The sequence below is a fragment of the Martes martes genome (assembly GCF_963455335.1).
Source record: "Martes martes genome assembly, chromosome: 8".
NCBI lineage: Eukaryota > Metazoa > Chordata > Mammalia > Carnivora > Mustelidae > Martes > Martes martes.
The window spans coordinates 76,124,096-76,145,040 of NC_137895.1; the positions used below are offsets into that span (position 1 = coordinate 76,124,096).

The 20,945-nt window shown below is 38.6% G+C and overlaps 1 protein-coding gene across 1 annotated transcript in view; it reads right to left on the reverse strand.

Annotated features, from left to right (window-relative positions):
• SLC2A13 (solute carrier family 2 member 13) overlaps positions 1 to 20,945 on the reverse strand; it is a gene marked incomplete at its 3' end in the record, with an annotated part of 373,708 nt that overhangs the window by 89,143 nt on the left and 263,620 nt on the right. The window contains exon 6 of the mRNA XM_080811884.1: positions 20,255 to 20,375. Within this exon, the coding sequence (XP_080668010.1) occupies positions 20,255 to 20,375 (121 nt within the window). The remainder of the gene's footprint in view (positions 1 to 20,254; positions 20,376 to 20,945) is intronic.

Sequence of the window (20,945 nt, forward strand, 5' to 3'; positions counted from 1 at the left end):
TTAATATTCTCTAACTTTTGCCATTTTAATTATAATGTTTTGGTGTGAATCTCTTTGCGTTCACCTTATTTGGGACTCTCTGGAATTCCTGAACCTGGATGTCTTTTTCCTTCCCAGGTTAGGTTCAGCCATTATTTCCTCACATAAATTTTCTGCCCCTTTCTCTTCTCCTTCAGGGACCCCTATAATATGAATGTTACTATGCTTGATGTTGTCCTAGAAGTCCTTTAATCTATCCTACTTTTTAAAATTCTTTTTTTTTTTTTTTTTTTTGGTGTGGTATTTTGAATGGGTGATTTTCATTATTCTGTCTTCCAGATACCTGATCCATTCTTTTGTATCATCTTAACTGCTATTAATTCCCTCTAGTGTATTTTTCATTTATTTTATTCTTCAGCTTTGGTTGGTTCTTATATTTTCTAATACTTTATTGAAGTTCTCACTTTGCTTTTCCAAAGTTTGGTAAGCATCTTTGTGACTAGTACTTTGAACTCTTTGTCAGGTATATTACTTATTTCCATTTCATTATGGGTTTTTCCCCCTCCCCTGGGGTTTTACCTTGTTCTTTTGTTTGGAACACATTCCTCTGTCTCCTCATTTTGTTTGACTTTCTGTGTTTCTATGAGGCAGAACAGTCCCTCTTCCAGTCTTGGAAAATGTCTGGTGTAGTAGTGTCCTCTCCGTAGACTCTATGTAGTCTGGCAGCTTTGGCAGGCTGGCTGGAGTTCAAATGAGCAAGAGCTGGGTATCCTCGGAGATGTCATGCTGGGACTGCCTTGATGACAAGGGGAACCAGAGGTGGGTAGGGTATCCTGGGATACACTGAACCAGAGATGCCTTGGTGGGACAGCTGAGACTGCAGTAGGTAGGGTGGGTCCTGAAGTATGCCATCTGGGGCCACCTTCGTGGGATGGCTGGATCAAGTGAAGGCCAGGGGGCATGCCAAAGTATACCATAAAATGACCGCCTTGGCGGGATGGTGAGCTGGCATGGGGCTCTGGACCCTTCTCCTGCAAGCTCTTCAAGGCGGAAGGGAAATATAAAAAACAGCTCTCACCTGCACCTCCAACCTGGGAGAGAGTTCCAGCACTCCCCCACCCATGTGGTAAATGCCTTATGGTTACTACGTGGATTTTCTTCACTTATAGTCTAAGCACCTTTAAACCACTATTTTACATTTTTGTTTTTTGCTGTGCTCCAAGGCAGGTTAAGTGTGCATATGGGCCATTTAGTAATAGTCCTCCCTGTTACAGTTTGTAGTGTTGGCGTAGAGTTCCTGTTGTTACTGTGTCTTCATCTCTCCTTCATTTCTTCATATGGTCCCTCTATCATTTTTTGTGCAGAAGCTGTTCAATCAGCCCTGAGTTCTTCAGAAGGAATTGTTCTACATGTAGGTGTAGATTTGGTGTGTCCATAGAGGATGTGAGTTCAAGGTCTTCCTATCCTACCATCTTGGACTGACTTCCAACAATGCTGGTTTTTCTTTTTCTTTTCTTTTCTTTCTTCCTTTTTTTTTTGAAGATTTTATTTATATAATTGCCGGAGAGAGAGATCACAAGTAAGCAGAGAGGCAGGCAGAGAGAGGGGGGGAAGCAGGCTCCCCGCCAAGGACAGAGCCCAACGTGGGGCTCGATCCCAGGACCCTGAGATCATGACCTGAGCCGAAGGCAGAGGCTTAACCCACTGAGCCACCCAGGCACCCCATGGTTTTTCATATACAATTACAAAAATTCATGACTTTTAAAATCAAAAAGAAAAATTAAACCAACATACCTGACAAAGCTGCATATTTAGAATTACATGTTTAAAAAGGAAATCAATTTTTATTCTGAATGAACTTTTATTAAGTATCACAAAATGAAATTGCAGTATATAGTATCTGCATTTTTTGTGAATGCACCAACAAACTGACTTTAATGTTTTTTTACAAACACAGAAAAATAGGTTGTTTTATACTGAGCACTTAGTTTTTTTTTTTTTTTTTTTTTTTTTTTTTTTTTTTTTTACTCTATCTGTGGAAACACTTTTTAAAACTGCATCTCTTTGGGGGACACATTTTTGTTCATTTGTTTGCTTTGATAATTGATGGTTCTACATTTAAATACTGCCCGACTTATCTTCTTTGTACACCAAGATAGAAACATGGTAACTAAGTTTGTTTTATATTTTTCATCAACTATTGCAACACCTGGCACTATGCTTATCATACTGTCAGTGCTTCATACAGGGACAACAAAATCAAAAGGATAAATATATTTTGGCTTATACGGATTTGCTTATTACTTCTTCCATGGTTATTTGGGAACACTTTCTTATTTTATAGTAAGTGATATGTTTGAATGTCAAGGACAATGTGAGTTTTGCAAACAATCAGCTCCCGGAGCCCTAGAATGATGCCTGATTTGAAAGCTGTGCTGTGTGACAGAGATGAAATGAGATAGCCTGAAAGTCATCTCCCTGGATATCATCATGTCTTCTGATGTCTGCAACTCAATTTAGGGTACAGCCTATCACACTGACAGAATTTCACAAAATTATAAAGAACGGAAGTTTGATGTAACCCACAGTTGTCAGTAAAGTGATGTTGGGGGTAAGGGGTAAAAATACTAATATCAGCACACAATAATTCTTATTAAGAAAAATATTCAGGTTCTCTTGTGTAATTCATCTCCATAACTAGATGAAGAAGCAAGGAAGAGAACAGCTTTCAGGGTCTTCATTTTCTCACCTGAGTGTACAGATACAGTCTAATTTGCTAAAGGGTATTTCTTTGTAAGTGTATCTCATTTATATTCCTTCTAAATTACTTTTCCCATATTCATCTATTTGTATAACAGGGGCTTAACAACACCCAAACAGACAAAATAAAAACTACAATTTAACTTCGTTCAGAGATATTTAAAACTTGGTAGTTCAGATTATTCTTCTGCTCTAAGGGAACCCAAGGTGGTAAATTGTTTAAAATATTTTAGAATGATTTTACTTTATCTTAAGCACTTGTTTGTATATCAAAGATGTTCTATGATGATCCTTAAAAGAGCAGAAAAAGAATTTTCTGAGCTGAATAGAGGTAAATGAAATAAATGAGCAAAACTAAAAACAAAACAAAACAAAACAAACCCCCAAACTTCCCTAAGTTCCAAATAGACTACATCTCATAAAAAAAGATTTCTCAGAAGAAATATCTCAATTTCAGTGAATGAGTAAAAACACAGCAATTTTTAGACCTACTAGCCTTTGACCATAAAAAATTATTCACTTTCCAAAGTGAACTTTCCAGACACCCTCTCTGGGCAGAAACATTCCACTGCTTAATTGGTAAATTTCAGAATGAAGAAAGTAATGGTGAAGAGCTGTGTTCTTAAAGCCCAGTTCTAGTAGACACTAAGCCATATGATCTTCTAACATTCACTAAATTCTTTAAGCCTCAGTGTCATTGAGAAATGACAAATAATAATAGCATCTGCCTCCATTTTGCTAAAAGATAGAAAAGAGATTCCATGTAAAGCTCTTAGCACAGTGGTCAGCACAATGACGACTACATAGTAAACAGTAGCTGCCACGACTATTGCTTTTGGATAAATGAGCAAAATACTTGATCTAATCATGCATTTTGAACAAACATGACAAAGGGCAGCTATTTCACTTGCTTATGAGGCCAAAGAAATAAAACAAATGAGAGATTTTAATGATACTTTCTCTCTTGCAAAGCTGGAGGTAAATTACTGAAGAGGGCCATATTTCTTGACACCTGCAAAGTTGACCTTAAGATTTCTAATCATTATAAAGAGAACTAAACCACGAAAATGGATAGAGTCCTATTTGGTTAATTAACTCACCTTTCTGTTGTCAAACAGAACCACTCAAATATATGATGTCTCTCTCTACTGCTATATCAAAAACTGCTAGTAGTCTATCCCTATATCCTCTCTTTGTTTCCTCCTTTGTAAGAGAATCTGATTTTTAAAAAAGATTTTATTTATTTATTTGACAGTGAGAGAGAAATAAGAGTAGGAACACGAGCAGGGGCAGTGGCAGTGGCAGAGGGAGAAGCAGGCTTCCTCCTGAGCAGGGAGCCCAGTGCAGGGCTCGATCCCAGGACGCTGGAATCATGACCTGAGCCGAAGGCAGACACTTAATGATTGAGCCAGCTCCCCTGAGAATCTGATTCTTAACTGGGAACACTGTGGTCCCCCTTCCTCTTCCAACTGCTGAATAAAAGAATACATTTCCCAGCCTCCATTACAAATAGAGATGGCCAAGGACTAATTCTGGCCTGTGAGAAATACTATGTAGGACTTTCACGAAGACTTCAAAGGGAGCTGATTCAGCTGAGAAGCATTATTCCATCTACTTTTTCTCCTTCTGGTCTACTTCAGACATGATGGTGGAGCTCCTGAAGCCATTCTAGACCATCCTTGTGAACTTGTGAAGAATACTTGTATAGGTAAAGCGAAAAGACAGGAATCTGGATCCCTGATGATACTAGATCTAGTAGTACATTTCCTCCAAACTCCCTACATTTGAATATATTTTACACAAGAGTGAGAGAAACTTCTCTCTTGTTTAAGCCAGTTATTTTGGGTTCTTCTGTTTTATATATAGCCAAATACAACTCCCAATGTTACAAGAGTATTTTTTCAGTGCTTAAATATAAATTTTTACTCACTTCTAAATATATTCTGAAATATCAGCTTCTGCTCAAGTACCAACATCTCTTAAACATGTGAAACCTGAGTATGGGTTCAAAGTGTAAATGAAAGCCAACCTAAGATACTGCCAACTCCTGACAAGGGGCTTTGTATCCTTAAGAGCTGGCTTAATAACTGGTAAATGGTTAGTGTTCAGTAACGTAGGCCAAATGAAAGCAAAGTGTGGGGAAGAACGTGTGTGTGTGCATATGACTGCAAATTGGTAATGCTGATTTCCCCCACCACTTCAATTAATGTCTAGTGCTGAGTAGGGCATTTAGGAAGCAAGCTGATTCTTTCCAAGCTACTCAAATGCTACGAAGGGTGACCTAAACAGTCTCAGAGCTGATGCCTCACTCCGTTAATCTCACCTACCTACGAATGGCTGAGGTGCCATGGCTAGGCACAGCTCTTACATGTGAGGTTTGAACTTGGTAATGACGATGATGGTGGGGGCTCTAGCTTGTCAAGGTTATTTCTCGTTGTGATTCTGTTTTTTAAGGTGTTCATGACTATCTGTTTTACCTCAGCACTTCTCTGATTGAGGTGGCAAATTGTTCCTTTGTGACTCTTCCTTACAGGGTAAACGAGCAGTGGAGCTTCTTTTTTTAGCACTTCAATTTCTGTTGCTCCAATTTCTCTCTGACAGGATAATTACTAAGTTTGTCTCTCTTGGAGTCTCAGAGAGTCATGTTTATTTGAGTTTCATTTATGGGTAAATTTCTTAGCTTTTTCTCATATATGTTCAATTTGTTGCTTTCTGTCTTTTAAGACCCTTCAAAGATCTTGTAGATTTTAAATTACTTTTGGAATTATATAGTCATTCCCTTCTTTTTGTCTTCCCAGACAGATTTCAAGTCTCTGTTGATTTTTGGGAGAAAATAAGTCTCTCAGTGGAGTATTTTTTCTTCTCTTTTTATTATTAGCATATATGATTTTACTTTACTCTTGCAGTTTAAAATCTTTAGATACCTGTGTCTTTCCGTAACTTCCTTGATAACTCAGTTCAAACTGACTTTATCAGAACAAAACAGATGAGTGCTGAAGGCCAAAGGCATCTAATCAAATGGAAAGGAAGGATGTTATCAGTGTATATGCAGGCTTGAAGAACAGCTGTAGGGTACTACAAAGAACTTGTTTCAGAACCTTCGATTTGCTGAGATAGGCATAAGATTGATAGAAAAATCTCTTACTGTATTTCCAGATCAGTTTATGTACTTAGTGTAGTTACAAAGGAAAACACTACAGTCATGCGCACATCAGGTCTCACTACTCAGATCAGTAAACAGGTACTTTATGATGTTAGTTGCATGGTATTTTTAAAAAAATATTTAATTTATTTATTTGAGAGAAAGAGAGATAGCAACAGAGAGCACAAGCTGGGGAGGAGAGGGAGAACCAGGCTCCCTGCTTGCCATGGGGCTTGATCCCAAGACCCTGGGAATATGACCTGAGCCCAAGGCAGACGGTTAACTGAGTGAGCCACCCCGGAGCCCCACTGCAAGATTATTTTTAAGAAAGGAAGCAAAGTGTGAGAGAAAAAAAGAGAAGAAACATAATTTCTGCTTTCAAGTTACAAATTTCTAGTTGGGAAGGCAAGTCATAAAAACTGGGCAATTTCACTATTTAACAAGTAACATTCCAGTCACCAAGACTTGACATCTTCATTTTAGATCTTAATTTAGACTCTCAAAGATTTGTTCTTTTGCCATTTCTACTTTGCTGCCAGAAAAATCTTTGTAAAATACAAGTCTGATAATAACATTTTATTAATGTAGCTTTACGTATTTTTCTTTTTTTAAGAAAAGATTTTTATTTATTTATTTTAGAGAGAGCAAGCGGGAGGGGCAGACGGAGAGAGAGTCTCCAGCAGACTCCATGCTGAGCCTGGAGCCCAACGTGGGGCTCAATTCCATGACCCATGAGATCACGACCTGAGTTGAAATCAAGAGTCAGACGCTAAGCTGTCTGTGTCTCCCAAGCGCCCTGCACATAGTTTTTTTTATTTTATGTGGGAGTTCAAAATCTTTATTTCCAGTACATATGACTTCTTATAATTTAAATTCCCAACAGGCTTGTCAGATATATTTCCACCACCTCCTACTTTTGTTTAGAGTCCAAAGAGGTAAAGGATCTATACTCAAGGAACTACAAAACACTCATGAAAGAAACTAAGGAAGACGGAGTGCCTGAGTGGCTCAGTGGGTTAATCCTCTGCCTTCGGCTCAGGTCATGATCTCAGGGTCCTGGGATCGAGCCCCACATCGGGCTCTCTGCTCAGCGGGGAGCCTGCTTCCCCCCCTCTCTCTGCCTGCCTCTCTGCCTACTTGTGATCTCCCTCTCTCTGTCAAATAAATAAAAAAATAAAATCTTAAAAAAAAAAAAAAAAGAAACTAAGGAAGACACAAAAAGATGGAAAAATATTCCATGTTAATGGATCGGAAGGATAAACACTGTTAAAATGTCTGTGCTGCCCAGAGCAATCTATACTTTCAATACCATCCCTATCAAAATATCATCAGCATTTTTCAAAGTGCTGGAACAAACAATCCTAAATTTTGTATGGAACTAGGAAAGACTCTGAATTGCCAAGGAAATGTTGAAAAAGCAAAGCAAAGCTGAGGGCATCACATTGCCCGATTTCAAGCTTTATTACAAAGCTGTGATCACAAAGACAGCATGGTACTGGCACAAAAACAGACACATAGACCAGTGGAACGGAGCAGAGAGCCCAGATGTGGACCCTCAACTCTATGGTCAAATAATCTTCGACAAAGCAAGAAAAAACATCCAGTGGAAAAAAGATAATCTCTTCAATAAATGGTGCTGGGAAAACTGGACAGCTATGTACAGAAGAATGAAACTCGACCATTGTCTTACACCACACACAAAGATAAACTAAAAAATGGATGAAAGACCTCAATGTGAAACAGGAATCCATCAAAATCCTAGAGAAGAACATAAGTAGTAATCTCTTCAACGTCGGCCACAGCAACTTCTTTCAAGACAAGTCTCCGAAGGGAGACAAAAGCAAAAATGAACTTTTGGGATTTCGTCAAGATGAAAAGCTTATGTACAGCAAAGGAGTCAACAAAACAAAGAGGCAACCCACAGAATGGGAGAAGATACTCGCAAATGACACTACAGACAGAGGGCTGATATCCAAGATCTATAAAGAACTTCTCAAACTCAATACCCAAAAACCAGATAATCGAGTCAAAAAATGAGAAGACATGAACAGACACTTCTCCAATGAAGACACACAAATGCCTAACAGACACATGAAAAAATGTTCATCATCATTAGCCATCAGGGACATTCAAATCAAAACCACATTGGGATACCACCTTATACCAGTCAGAATGGCAAAAATTAACAAGGCAAGAAACAACAAATGTTAGAAAGGATGTGGAGAAAGGGGAACCCTTTTACACTGTTGGTGGGAATGCAAGTTGGTGCAGCCACTTTGGAAAACAGTGTGGAGATTCCTCAAAAAATAAAAATACATCTACCCTATGACCTGCAATTGTACCACTGGGTATTTACCCCAAAGACACAGATGTAGTGAAAAGAAGGGCCATATGTGTCCCTATGTTCATAGCAGCAATGTCCACAAGAGCCAAACTGTGGAAAGAGCCAAGATGCCCTTCAGCAGACGAATGGATAAAGAAGATGTGATCCACATATACAATGGAATATTACTCAGCCATCAGAAACGATGAATACCCAAATTTTGCATCAACATGGATAGGACTGGAGGAGATGATGCTGAGTGAAGTAAGTCAAGCAGAGAAAGTCAAGTATCATATAGTTTCACTTACTTGTCAAACATAAGGAATAACATGGAGGACATTAGGAGAAGGAAAGGAAAATTGAATTGGGGGAAATTGGAGGGGGAGATGAACCATGAGAGACTGTGGACTCCGAGAAACAAACTGAGGGTTTTAGAGGGGAGGGGGCTGGGGGGATGGGTGAGCCTGGTGGTAGGTATTAAGGAGGGCATGTATTACATGGAACATTGGACATTATATGTACACAATGAAACTTGGAACACTACATCAAAACTAATGATATATGGTGAGTAACATAACACAATAAAAAAAGAGCAATAAAGAAATAATGTTAATATGTGATAGGACAAATTCCTGTATTTTACTTGTTCTTCCAAATTGTCTTAATGATTTTTGTATATTGGTGGCAGATAACGACATTGTACATATTGATCTGTAGTCTTCCTTTCTTTAAACATACTAATTTTACCATCTTTTCTTTTTTTTTAAGATTTTATTTATTTATTTGATAGACAGAGATCACAAGTAGGCAGAGAGGCAGGCAGAGAGAGAGGAGGAAGCAGGCTCCCTGCTGAGCAGAGAGCCTGATGCGGGGCTCGATCTCAGGACCCTGGGATCATGACCCGAACCAAAGGCAGAGGCTTTAATCCACTGAGCCACCCAGGTGCCCCTTACAGTCTTTTTTATATTGCTTCACAAAATTGATTTCATTTATCATAAATACATGTTTTTAATGATCAAAAAATGAGCAGTGGATTTTTAGAGACTTTATTAATCTACCAACAAGCTAGTCCTAATGTACAACATCATTTCAAAAAAATTTGTTTTAAGATGAAATTACCACAGAGCTGACATAATCACCAATACTAAGGCCAAAGAGTAGCAGGTTTCTACAAAAATGGTAACTATGCAATATGGATGTATAAGGAGAAATACAGATGTATCAAGCAAAAAGCAGGGGAATGAAAAACAGATCTGTATCATCAGCTACCTAATAATACGGAATATTCAAGTCACGCTGAGCTTTGAGTTTATCACCACAAATTAAGTACTCCCACACAGTTGATGGTAAATTTTCAGGGCTTACCTTCCCAAAGTGATGGAATTATCTATTTCACTAGGCTGAGAATCAAAAAGAATGTATATTCTTTACTCTTGTGTTAAAATATAGATTATAGGCAATTGTGTAAAAGCACCTTTCTCTTCTACAAACCTGAGATTTCTATGAGGATAGGAACAATGTGTCAATATATCTTTTGTCCTCTGTCATCTCAAAACAACAGAGTATTGAAAGATGTGACGGAATCTGTTTTCAATTACAAGGGATGATATGGTTTATAAAGGACTATAACATGGGAGTGTGGTTTTGGGTGTGTTAAGATGCACAAGGTGGTTAATTAATGATTCTAATACTACTTGTTACAAATTTTGTATAAAATAGGGGTGCCTGGGTGGCTCAGTCATTAAGTGTCTGCCTTCACTCAAGTCATGATCCCAGGGTCCTGGGATCAAGCGCAGTATCAGGCTCCCAGCTCAGCAGGAAGCCTGCTTCTCCCTCTGCCCCTCCCCTGCCTGTGTTCCCTCTCTTGCTGTGTTTCTCTGTGTCAAATAAATAAATGAAATTTAAAAAAAAAATTTTTGTTTGTATAAAATAAGTAGTTTGGTAAGTCATAGTGACTTCATTAGATATTCATTCACATGGGTTAGTTTTTTTCAGGAGAAGTAATATTCCCTCAGGAAGAAATAATCATAAATCAGTTTCTGGAACTGTTCTGGAATATTCTGGTCAAATTTCCCTTTATGGGCCGAAAGCCCTGCTAACACGGCAGTACAGTGATTATAATCAATTGCTCCTGAGTAAGACAAAATTCACATGTACTTCCTACAGTGCAACAAACAGAACTTAAAATGCTATATAATTCCTGTGAGAAATTTGTGTCAAGCAGTTATTATCCTGCTCTATGTTTCAGTGCTGCTTTAGAGAAATAAGGGGATTGAAAAAGGGGTCATTGAATGATCCTCGAAGAAGATAAGAGACCTATGGCTGACCACCACCACTGTCACTTTCTAGTAGGAGGTAATAAAAAGGGTCAGACTATCTCGCCCACCTGAAGCAAATGCTTAGTTGTATGCACAAATAATTGAGCTGAATTACAGGCAACTGCCTCTATGTCTCCAGAACTAGACATATTTTTGGGAAAATAAAATCTCCCTTCACCAGAAGAAGGCTGAACCAGTATGGGGGATATCTAAATGCTGTCTGGCATTCTTTTGGAAAGAGAACAGTGTTTATGGTATACGGTCCCTATGACTGGTTTCTTGGTCAGGGTCCCAAAATTTCTAACCTCTTTCTTTTTAAAAAGAATCAGAAGCAAGTTTAGGAGAATGGAGTCCTCTCTAATTGTGATAAGGTCCTAAGGCAGGGATTTATAAACAAACCTACTCCTTAACACTTCTAAGCTGGGCATCATTTTCTTCCCATAAAGGATTCTCCCACAAGTCAGTAACGGCTTCACTGGGGCCATGAGATCGTGGTATTTATTAAGGTGCCTCTTATTTGCTAGGATCAGGGCTGCTGAAAAGGTGAAGTGATTGGCAGTGATATTAAAGAGTTTTGATGCTAGTTCAATTAAATGACACTCTTAGTGAGGACAAAATTTAATTAGGTTGTCTCTGGTTTTGACAATTCTCATCATTTGATGCTCGTTTACAGGGAAAACTTACTATTTAAGTACCCACCTGGCACAAAATGTGCAGAACTTAAAATCCCTCCCTTTACTTCTCAGATAATAGGTACCTAACAGTGTCCTTAGAATACTCATAAATTTGGGTAGTACTGACCCATATTCAAGAGAGGCCATTAGTTTGACTAAAGAGGGTGATGGAGAGAACAAGGTGGCTCTGTAATATACCAGTTCCATCACTCTCAGCAAGCTAAGTAAACTCTTTGAGCCTTACTTTCTTACCCATAAAATTAAATAATGATAGCAACTGCCCTTAGGGAAACGTAAGGGTAATATGCAATTATATTAAAAAAGAATGGCATCTGCACATAGTAAGAATTAAAAGAAACTATTATTATTTTAAAATAAAAAGCATGCCTGCAATTCTGGTTCATCTATCGTCCTAGGCATATCACCTGGGTTCACTTAGCCCGAACTGAATATCCACAGATTTGAATGACCTAAACACAACTCCCAATCATATCTCCAAAGACACCTTTGACCTCAAACTCACCATCATGCAATTAACTTCAGACTCCTGTTATTTCTTTCTGGAGGTCTCTGTCCTTTCCTCTCAGTAAGTCCCCTAAAATTCAAGCAGAAAACTCTTTCTAAAGCTCAAATTTGATCGTGTCATTTCCTTGCCCTATGCTGTTGAATGCTTTTCATCTACTACACATTTTGACTTATATAAAGCCCTGACCTTCCTTCCACCTCGTCTCATGACCGGTGTCCCTTTCTCCAACATTATCAAACTTTAGAATTACTTGGAGAGCTTATCGGTTTGACACACGCCCTAGGGACCGTCTCCACTTTCACCGGTCTGAGAAACTCTTACCCTGGAAGAATTAGATCAAGCTCACTCCTATGTGAGGACTTAAATACAGGGCCTATACAATCAGATGAGAAAAAAGTTACACCTCTAATTCATTAGGCTTTTACTAAAACTTAGCATTTCCTTCAGTTATGAAGGTAGGCAATAAACTACTGACAACAGAAATCACATATGTATTCATAACCCATGACAGTAGCTGCAGAAATCTCCAAAACCATTTACCTTCACTGTGGTTTTGAAACTGCTTAGCCATGCAGCTAGATCTATTACTCAATGTTAGTGACCAACTCTATATACATTATGATAGAACAGGTTTATTTAACAAATATTTGGCAGCCATATTTCAATATAATTGATTCCCCTTGTATTCATATAATTTATTTTATGCAGCTGAAGACATGCCTCTCTGAAGGCATCTAGAATAATGTTAAGGTTGCGAACCCTCCTGTGTGAGGCCTTCTGGGATGGCCGCAGGAGAAGTGAGTTATGCCAGGGCCTGCTCGGAGACATCTGTCAGCCTTGATCACACTACTTTGTAATCATTTATTTGCATCTTCCTCCCTCCTAGCTGTGAATGTGGAGTACGGCTTCCTCTATTCCCTTTAATCTCAGTATTCCGCCAACCTACTGTCACTCTCAAAAATGTTTACTGGACAACGAACTGACAACAAATGCATATAAATATTTCTCCTAAATGCTGTATTCTTTGATGTGCTAAAGTGTGTAGAATCATACAACAACCAATTGCTGGATATCTGCTTCTAAAGCCAGGCTGTTCCAGATACGTGATTTCATTTTTCCCGTCTTCTAATTTATTCACCACATAACCTGGATGTTACAGTCCAAGAGGCATGTGTCACAGTATCTTGTTTTGCTATTTGCTTATTAATACGAGGAAAACATTCTCTTGTTACTACCAAGCAGCAACCTGAAAAAGTCACTGAAGCATTTCGTGCACGGCATGTGACTCGCTGCGTGCCCAGAGACCTTCCCACCTCAACCACCTAAACTGCCGAGTCCATTAGCAGGCCTACAAAATGAATCACTCGTCATGCTGGAGACATGACTAGAGGTAAAGGCCAAGCACTTTGAAGAAACCAAGGGTTGGAAGCTTCCTATATTGACAACTATTTATAGCAACAAAGTGTCACCAAATTTTTTTAGCAAATATACCTAACTTCCAGGACTACGAAATTAAACTAAAATCTTCCTTCCATCAGCATAGCACCTGCCTTCTCTCAACTCTAGCTAGCCAGCCCGCCTCAACCAACCACCTACCCAACCACCCAGACAACAAAGATAGTTTCCAAAGTTACGTTCACTAAAGAGAGTCTTTTAACTACACTGCTATGCTTTGTATTTAAAAAAAAAAAAAAAAAAAAAAAAAAAAATTTTTTTTTTTTTTAAAGGACAGTCCACACCAATAGGTAGGGCAAACATAGTAGGGGCAGTGTAATGTACTTTTACATTGTGATGTAAATGCTTCAATTTAACAAACCAGAATATGTTTAAGTGTTAATACCTTAACTGTTTTCATCACTTGTTTAAGATCGTAATTTATGAGAAGGTGATCTTATTTATTTAAACTTAGAGAATAGTTAAGTTGTTTAGAAACTCGTTTAGGGGTGCCTCAGTGGTTCAGTCGGCTAAGTGTCTGCCTTAGGCTCAGGTCATGATCCCAGGGCCCTGGGATCGAGCCCCATGTTGGGCTCCCTCCTCAGCAGAGTCTGCTTCGCCCTCTCCCTCTGCTCTTCCCCACTGCTCCTGCTCTCTCTCTCTCTCTCTCTCTTTCTCTCTCAGATGAATAAATGATGTCTTAAAAAAAAAAAAAAGAACTCCATTTAGTACTCATTTTATTTGTAGTTTCTTTGGCCTTTATTGTAAGGAAATACCTCAGTGGTTATGATTGCAGTCGACTGCTGACACAGTACCGGATAGTGAATTCTTTTTGTTTATCGGAACAAAGCAGGGATGATATTCTAAAGTGGGTTGGCTTGAAATGTGAAAAGAACTCCTCCAGGTTGATTTTATTTATTCATTACAATGACCAGAGCTCTTGAAAGAGACAAAAGGTCCTTATGGATTATGACAGAGGTGTTTTTTTCCCTTTGCCTTTTTGTGTTACTTCAAAGCTAAGTAAACAAATTCCTAAGAGTTTTTCTCAAAGTCTTCTAAGGTCCAAAAGGAATGAAACTGATATCTCAAATAAGAATATAAATGACAGCAAATACTAAGTCTCTTCTTACTACGTGACTCCTATCTTTAACTGGAAAGCCAGAGAAAGGGTCTGCAGGCTTAGAACCCTGGAAGAGTGTTTCCAAGAAGTAGAAGACAGTGAAGTTTCCGATCCCAGGGCTCCTCTCACCTGAGTACGATTCTAACCCTGCCGAAAGCACCTGTCCCCGTACGTCATCCACTCCACCACCCAGCCCTGTCACGCCCTTCCAAACTATTGAGTCTCTGTGTCTCCATAGCCAATGTCCATGTTGCCTTATTTCCTGCCTAGGTTCCTGAGTTCTCTTACCTCATCTCCCTCTAGCACCCTTTGTTGTCCCTCTATCACTTCTCCACTCTGCAGCCAGAGTGATATTTTATATTTTAAAATTAAATCTTTTTTTCAGAGTCATCTTTTAAGAACACAAATCTGATTATGTCATTTCATCTCATCACCCTTCAAAGGCTCCTCAGTAATCTAAGATGATGATTATGAGGCCCTGGCATGGTCTGTCACCCAGTTTATCTCTGTGGCATTCTCCTGCTTGCCCACTATGACCCAGCCTCACTCGCACACTCCTTGAAGAAGCCAGGCTCCCTGCGTAGGGCCTGTCTGTAGGATGCGTCTTACACCTGGGATGTTCTTTCCCTACTCTGCACAGCTAAACTAGAGTCCTCCTTTTTGCCTTTCTGGCTTCCCAAGAAGCACTTCTTGACAGTGGAAAACACAACTTTAAATAGGGGATCCTGGGGCGCCTGGGTGGCTCAGTGGGTTTAGCCTCTACCTTCAGCTCAGGTCATGATCCAAAGGTCCTGGGATTGAGCCCCGCATCAGGCTCTCTCCTCAATGGGGAGCCTGCATCCCTTTCTCTCTCTCTCTGCCTACTTGTGATCTCTGTCCAATAAATAAAAATCTTTAAATAGGGGATCCTGCTATTGTGGGGTCTTTGCAGGTCCTTGGCCAAATGCCAAGGCATGAAGATAAAAAGGTCATGAAAGAAAAGAAATGAAAATGTCCCATAAATGGCCAACTTCCTCCAAGAATCTCTTCCACAATTCTCTCATCCAGGCATCAAACTCAGGGCTGGGTATTTAAATGCTGGCAAAAGACATGCATAACTATTTGGAGATAAGGGTACATGATGAGGTCGGACAGGCTTTTTGTTTCAACTCTCATTTTCCCTTTGTGTACATTTATCTTCATCTGAAGTAGGTCTATTTTCCTCTGTAACCTCATACATATTTACAAATTTACTGAAAACCTCCTACATATGTTACAGATATGTAACATATTTCCCTCTGTAACATCAAAGCATATTAGCCTATACAACCAGGCCAAAAAAATTAAAATAAGTTAATTTTAATGGAAATAGCTAGACAGAAGATAAAATTTGACAGAAATGGAAAGCTGCAGTTCATAGTATAATACTATATTCACTGTCAAGTTGCTAAGAATCACTGGATACAAAACACGTCATCACCAGGATGCCAAATACTAGAAAAAAAAAATTAGGGCCTAACAGAGTTTCCAAGTTTTATAACTGAATCTAACAGTTTTATAGTGTCATGCCAACAACGTGTGCTAAATCACACAAGGTTGGCAAAAGGACAAGGAAAGTACAGTGATTGCAAAAATACTTTTACTGTAACTAAACTTTGAGGAGCTAATTAGTTAAGTATCCAGTTTCTCAAAACTTGTGTTATCACCATAGGGAGGTCTATAATGAAGCAATGGTTTGGAAATTTCGATGCTTGTAAACTTCATCTGGAAAAGAAAACACGAAAATATTACTCAACAGATAAAGAACCACACTGATTATTTTTGTATTCTTGCTTTAACAACATTCCAGGGAAAAAAGAAGAAGGAATGAAAGGAAGCTGGCAGTTTAAAAAAAAAAAAATGGAAGCATTATGGTATGTGGTTCTTAATAGAAGCTGTACTGGAATTACCCAAGGGAGTATTTCAAACATACCCTCCACTGTTCTGCTAAGGCAGATCCATGGGAATGAGGGATGGGGGTGGCTTTAAATGCTTCCTTAGATGACTCTAAGTAAGACTCTCAATGGAGAAATTTTAACAGGGAAAATAAAAATGAATTAGAGACATAGTCCCTTTTGTCAATTCCTACTAAAATAGAGTAACTGCCTCACCCAATAATGGCATTTCATTTTCATGATCTCTTCTGCCTGGTTGCTCATAATTAATCAGTTACTTATTTTTAATCCCCGTTGATTTTTCTCTCCTGAATATATTTAGAATGTGTCTACCTGTTTACTTTCGATTTTACTACCAAAGTCCAGGCAATTATCTCTTTCAAGGAGAACTCTAATAACCAGTTTGCTTACATTAGCATCTGCCCTCTGTGCATCCCATGCCCAGAGAGAAACCTTAGACGAGAAAATCTGGTCAAGCCACTACCCTACTTAAAACTTCTCAGTGGGTTCATGTTGTAGGCTGAAGATCAGAATTGTTCACGTGACTTCTGAGGTCCTGCATGAATCTGGCTCCACCTACCTTACCAGTGTTCTCTTAGGTTTCTTTAATTGCAGTAGCATCCTTTCAGTTCCTTGCACTTGCCAAGTTCCCTGTGCCTTGCAAGGCCTTCACATCTGCTGTTTCTTCTGCCTGGCATGTTCCTCTCTTTCCTTCAGAGTTCAGTTCAAATATCCAATGCTCAGGGTAATCTTCTCTGACAGACTACCCATCATCCCAAGCTCATCTCCTATTACAGGCTTTGTTTGTTTTTTAAGATTTATTTATTTGTGAGAGAGAGAGAATGAGAGGGACAGCATGAGAGAAGAGAGGTCAGTGGGAGAAGCAGACTCCCAGCCGAGCAGGCAGTCGGATGTGGGACTCTGTCCCAGGACTCCAGGATCATGACCGCAGCAGAAGGCAGTCGCTTAACCAACTGAGCCACCCAGGCGCCCCCTACTATAAGCTTTCTTAAGTATCACAATAGTTGCAATATTTACTGAATGCTTATTATGTGTGAGGCACTGTTTTCTTATATTAATTTATCCTTAACTATAATCCTATAAGTAGGTGTTCCATAAATATTTCTAACTACATGCATGAACACATGAATGAAGGAATGAGATGAGATTAAAAACCTGAAATTTCACATATATTTTAGGAAATTTCTGCCTACTTTGAAGGGTTTTATGATAGTGATTTGCATATACTGAGATCACATTCAAAAATAATAAAATGTCAAAAACCTGAGGGAAGTGTTACTTAGGAAAGGTATGAATCTTCAAAGCTTTGAAAGCTCTCATAAGAAACCATGTTTAATCGGACAAAGAATACTTGACTATAATTGGAATGAATCCAAATGCATCACTACAGTCTATAGACTTCTACAAATGGAAGTGCTGAGTCAGTGGGCATAGGTGTTTAACTCTTACTAGGCAGAAATGTACTCCTTCCAAAATGGAGAGAAATTTACAATCTCATCAACAGTATACAACATTTTTAAGATAGATATTAAATCAATTTCCCTTTAAAATCTGTTTTATTTGCTCAATTTTCCTATATGGATCATTCCATGAGGAAAGCACAGTATCTACATTTACAGCCTAAACATTACTCATCCTATGGTGTATTGCAAACATGACTTTCATGTTTATCTTAGAGAAAGGGGAAAGTGTATACATAATTTTAACAAAAACAAGAAGACAATCAGGAGACTAGAACAAAATCAGTATGGGGAATGCAGGCCTTTTATTAAAATCACTCAGAATATATGTACATACTACCAAACTCCCACAAGGCCTAATGCATTACTCTGAAAGAAGGCACAAAATGTAGAACTGTTTTTCATATTCACTGACTCCCAAAGGACATGTAAAATTTGGTTCTGATTCAAAAGCTGCTGCCCATTTTTGTGATGAGAATAAAATTCTGCTGTACCACTTCTCCTCCTCCACTACACTCTAGTACTGAAATATTAGGTAGATGACAACCTCGAAGGATCAGAAGGATTAATAGGTTGATAATCACAAATTGCTATGCAAACTCTACTAGGGCAATAAATATTTTTATTTAAATTTTAAAAGTTGATGTCAAGAAAACTACTTTATTATGCCAATCATTCAAAAGTTTGTCATTCTTTTCCTGTATCAGAAGTTCATAAAACTTCTTTCATACTCTGGCTAACTTTCTGACTTTAGGTGCTCTGACCATGTGTGTAACCATCTTAATCTGAATCTAAATTACTCCATCTAAACCAGGCATCACATATTAGAGTTGTTGCTCAAACAACAGTAATTTTTTTTTTAAAGATTTTATTTATTTATTTGTCAGAAACAGAGAGAACGAGCACGAGCAGGGGGAGTGGCAGGCAGAGCAGGCAGAGGGAGATCCCGGGACCCTGGGATCATGACCTGAGCTGAAGGCAGACACTTGACCGACTGAGCCACCCTGGCGCCCCCAACAACAGTAACATTTTAAATAATTTGTCAGGAGTAACTATGTTAACAACATTTTACTTAAAATATCTATGAAGAAAAACCAAAAGCAGAGCATGGAGAATTCTGGTAATGGCTCTATCACCTAGCAGCTGATGTGGGATATTCATAGAAAGTAAACGTGACTACATCTAGGAATAGTCTATCTAAAGCTAACTTCTTTCATCAAGACATCTTTAAATCTTCAGAACAAGATAAAGACTTAAAAAATCAGGAGACCAATATATAAGTAAATTTTTTAGTAAGAGAAAGAAGGAGTATAACTATTTACTTCTAAAGGAAAGTGGATATCAGAATTTGGGACCTGAAAGGCATAATAATATATATCCTTTCATTGCTGTAATGAGAAACCACCATAAATACAATAACCACTCAATATGAAGTTCCAAGTGGAATCTAGTGTATCAATGTGTTGTTTTCATTTCATATAGCAGTATATGACTAAAAGTTGATAAATTAATAAATCATTTACCAATTTACTTGAGACTTGTGTCCATCTAGTTGAGGCTGAAGGACTATCATTTTTTGTTTTTAAATCTAGGTCTTGGGGCACCTGGGTGGCTTAGTCAGATAAGTGTCTGACTTTTGATTTCAACTCAGTTCATGATCTCAGGGGTCATGAGATCGAGCCCTTGTGATGGGCTCCACACTGGGTGTTAGGAGCCTGCTTAAGATTCTCTCTCTCCCTCTGCCCCTTCCTGACCCCTGCATGTATGCGTGCTTGCTCACTCTAAAGCAAGCAAGCAAGCACGCAAGCTAGGCTTGTTCTATCCATGTAATTTAAAGGGGCTGGGAGCCTTTTAAACCACTAAAATGAAGTTATAACCTTTGAAACTCTGCTGCCAGATACATTAATTGGTCTGTTCATTCAATCTCTAAGTAATTCATTTGTGCATTCTTTAGTCCATCTGACTGTCCATCCATCCACTTCTCCAACCATCTAATCACATAGTGTGTACACCATCAGACTTGGAGTTCCTACACCTGTAACCAGCATCAGAATGTATTTCACTCTCCTCCATCTCTTTCCACTCTTTAATGCTCTGGAAGAATCCCAGCAGTGAAAGAAAACTTCCTTTTCTGCTTACATGAATGAGAGGATACTTGCAGAACTCTGGGAAGACTGTTAGGATACAAAGATGATAATCTCCTCTGTCAGACATGTACATCATGGAAAGGTTTAATTACTGATTGAAGTTACTTATTTTACCTGGAATGTAGATGCCACTGAGTCATACACATATGATCTAAAATAGTTTCACAGTACTCCTGCTTCAATTCCATATTGATCCCAACTTTGAATTTCCAGAAACATGTCAATATTGTGTCTAGTACTTTTCCTTAAGCACTTTTATCCTCGTGTCTTTGCACATGCTGTTCCTCCTCTTGGTGGTTCCTCCCACCACCTTTCCCATCATCCTATCTTCCTTCATAAACAAGCTCCTACTCATCTCTCAAATTTTAGAAAAGTTAAAAGTAAACAGAAAAGTTACCAGAGTTCGGTGAAGGCAGGGGACCATTATGAAATCTCACCTGTATCTTGTGCAAGTACTGTTCTGTCCAGATGGAACGACTGGTTTAAAAGTGATGCGTGGGGAAACCTGCGCAGACAGCAGAAATCCCAGAGCAAGAACAAGGAGCGCCACAGTGGTACCTAAAAAAATAAAAATAAACAGGATTAAAAAGAAGTTTTACATCAGAGAAGAGATGGCAACATTCTTTCAAAGCAGACTGGGTTTGGCAAGACATAGCTCTGAAAAAAATACCATTATCTTCATCAAATTATTAAAAAAAAGTGTTCCATATATGTGTGTGTGTGTGCGTGTGTGTGTGTGTGTGTGTGTGTGTATATATATATATATATATATATATATATATATATATACAGATGATCAGAAAAACTTCACTAGCACATTCACTGCCGAATATGACAAGAATGAAATTCAAAGCAAATACATTTGCTAGCCAAGCAGGACGACTGGTAATGATTTTCATAAAAAACAAATAAACAAAATACAAAAAAAAAAACCAAAAACCCACCCCACAAAAAAATAGAAACACCTGGGTGGCTCAGTCGGTTAAGCATTTGTCTGCAGCTCAGGTCATGATCCCAGGGAGCCTGCTTCTCCCTCTGCCTGGCACTCCTCCTGCTTATACTTGCTCTCTCTCTGACAAATAAATAAAATCTTAAACAAAAAACAAAAAAAAACAAAAAATCTTGGCT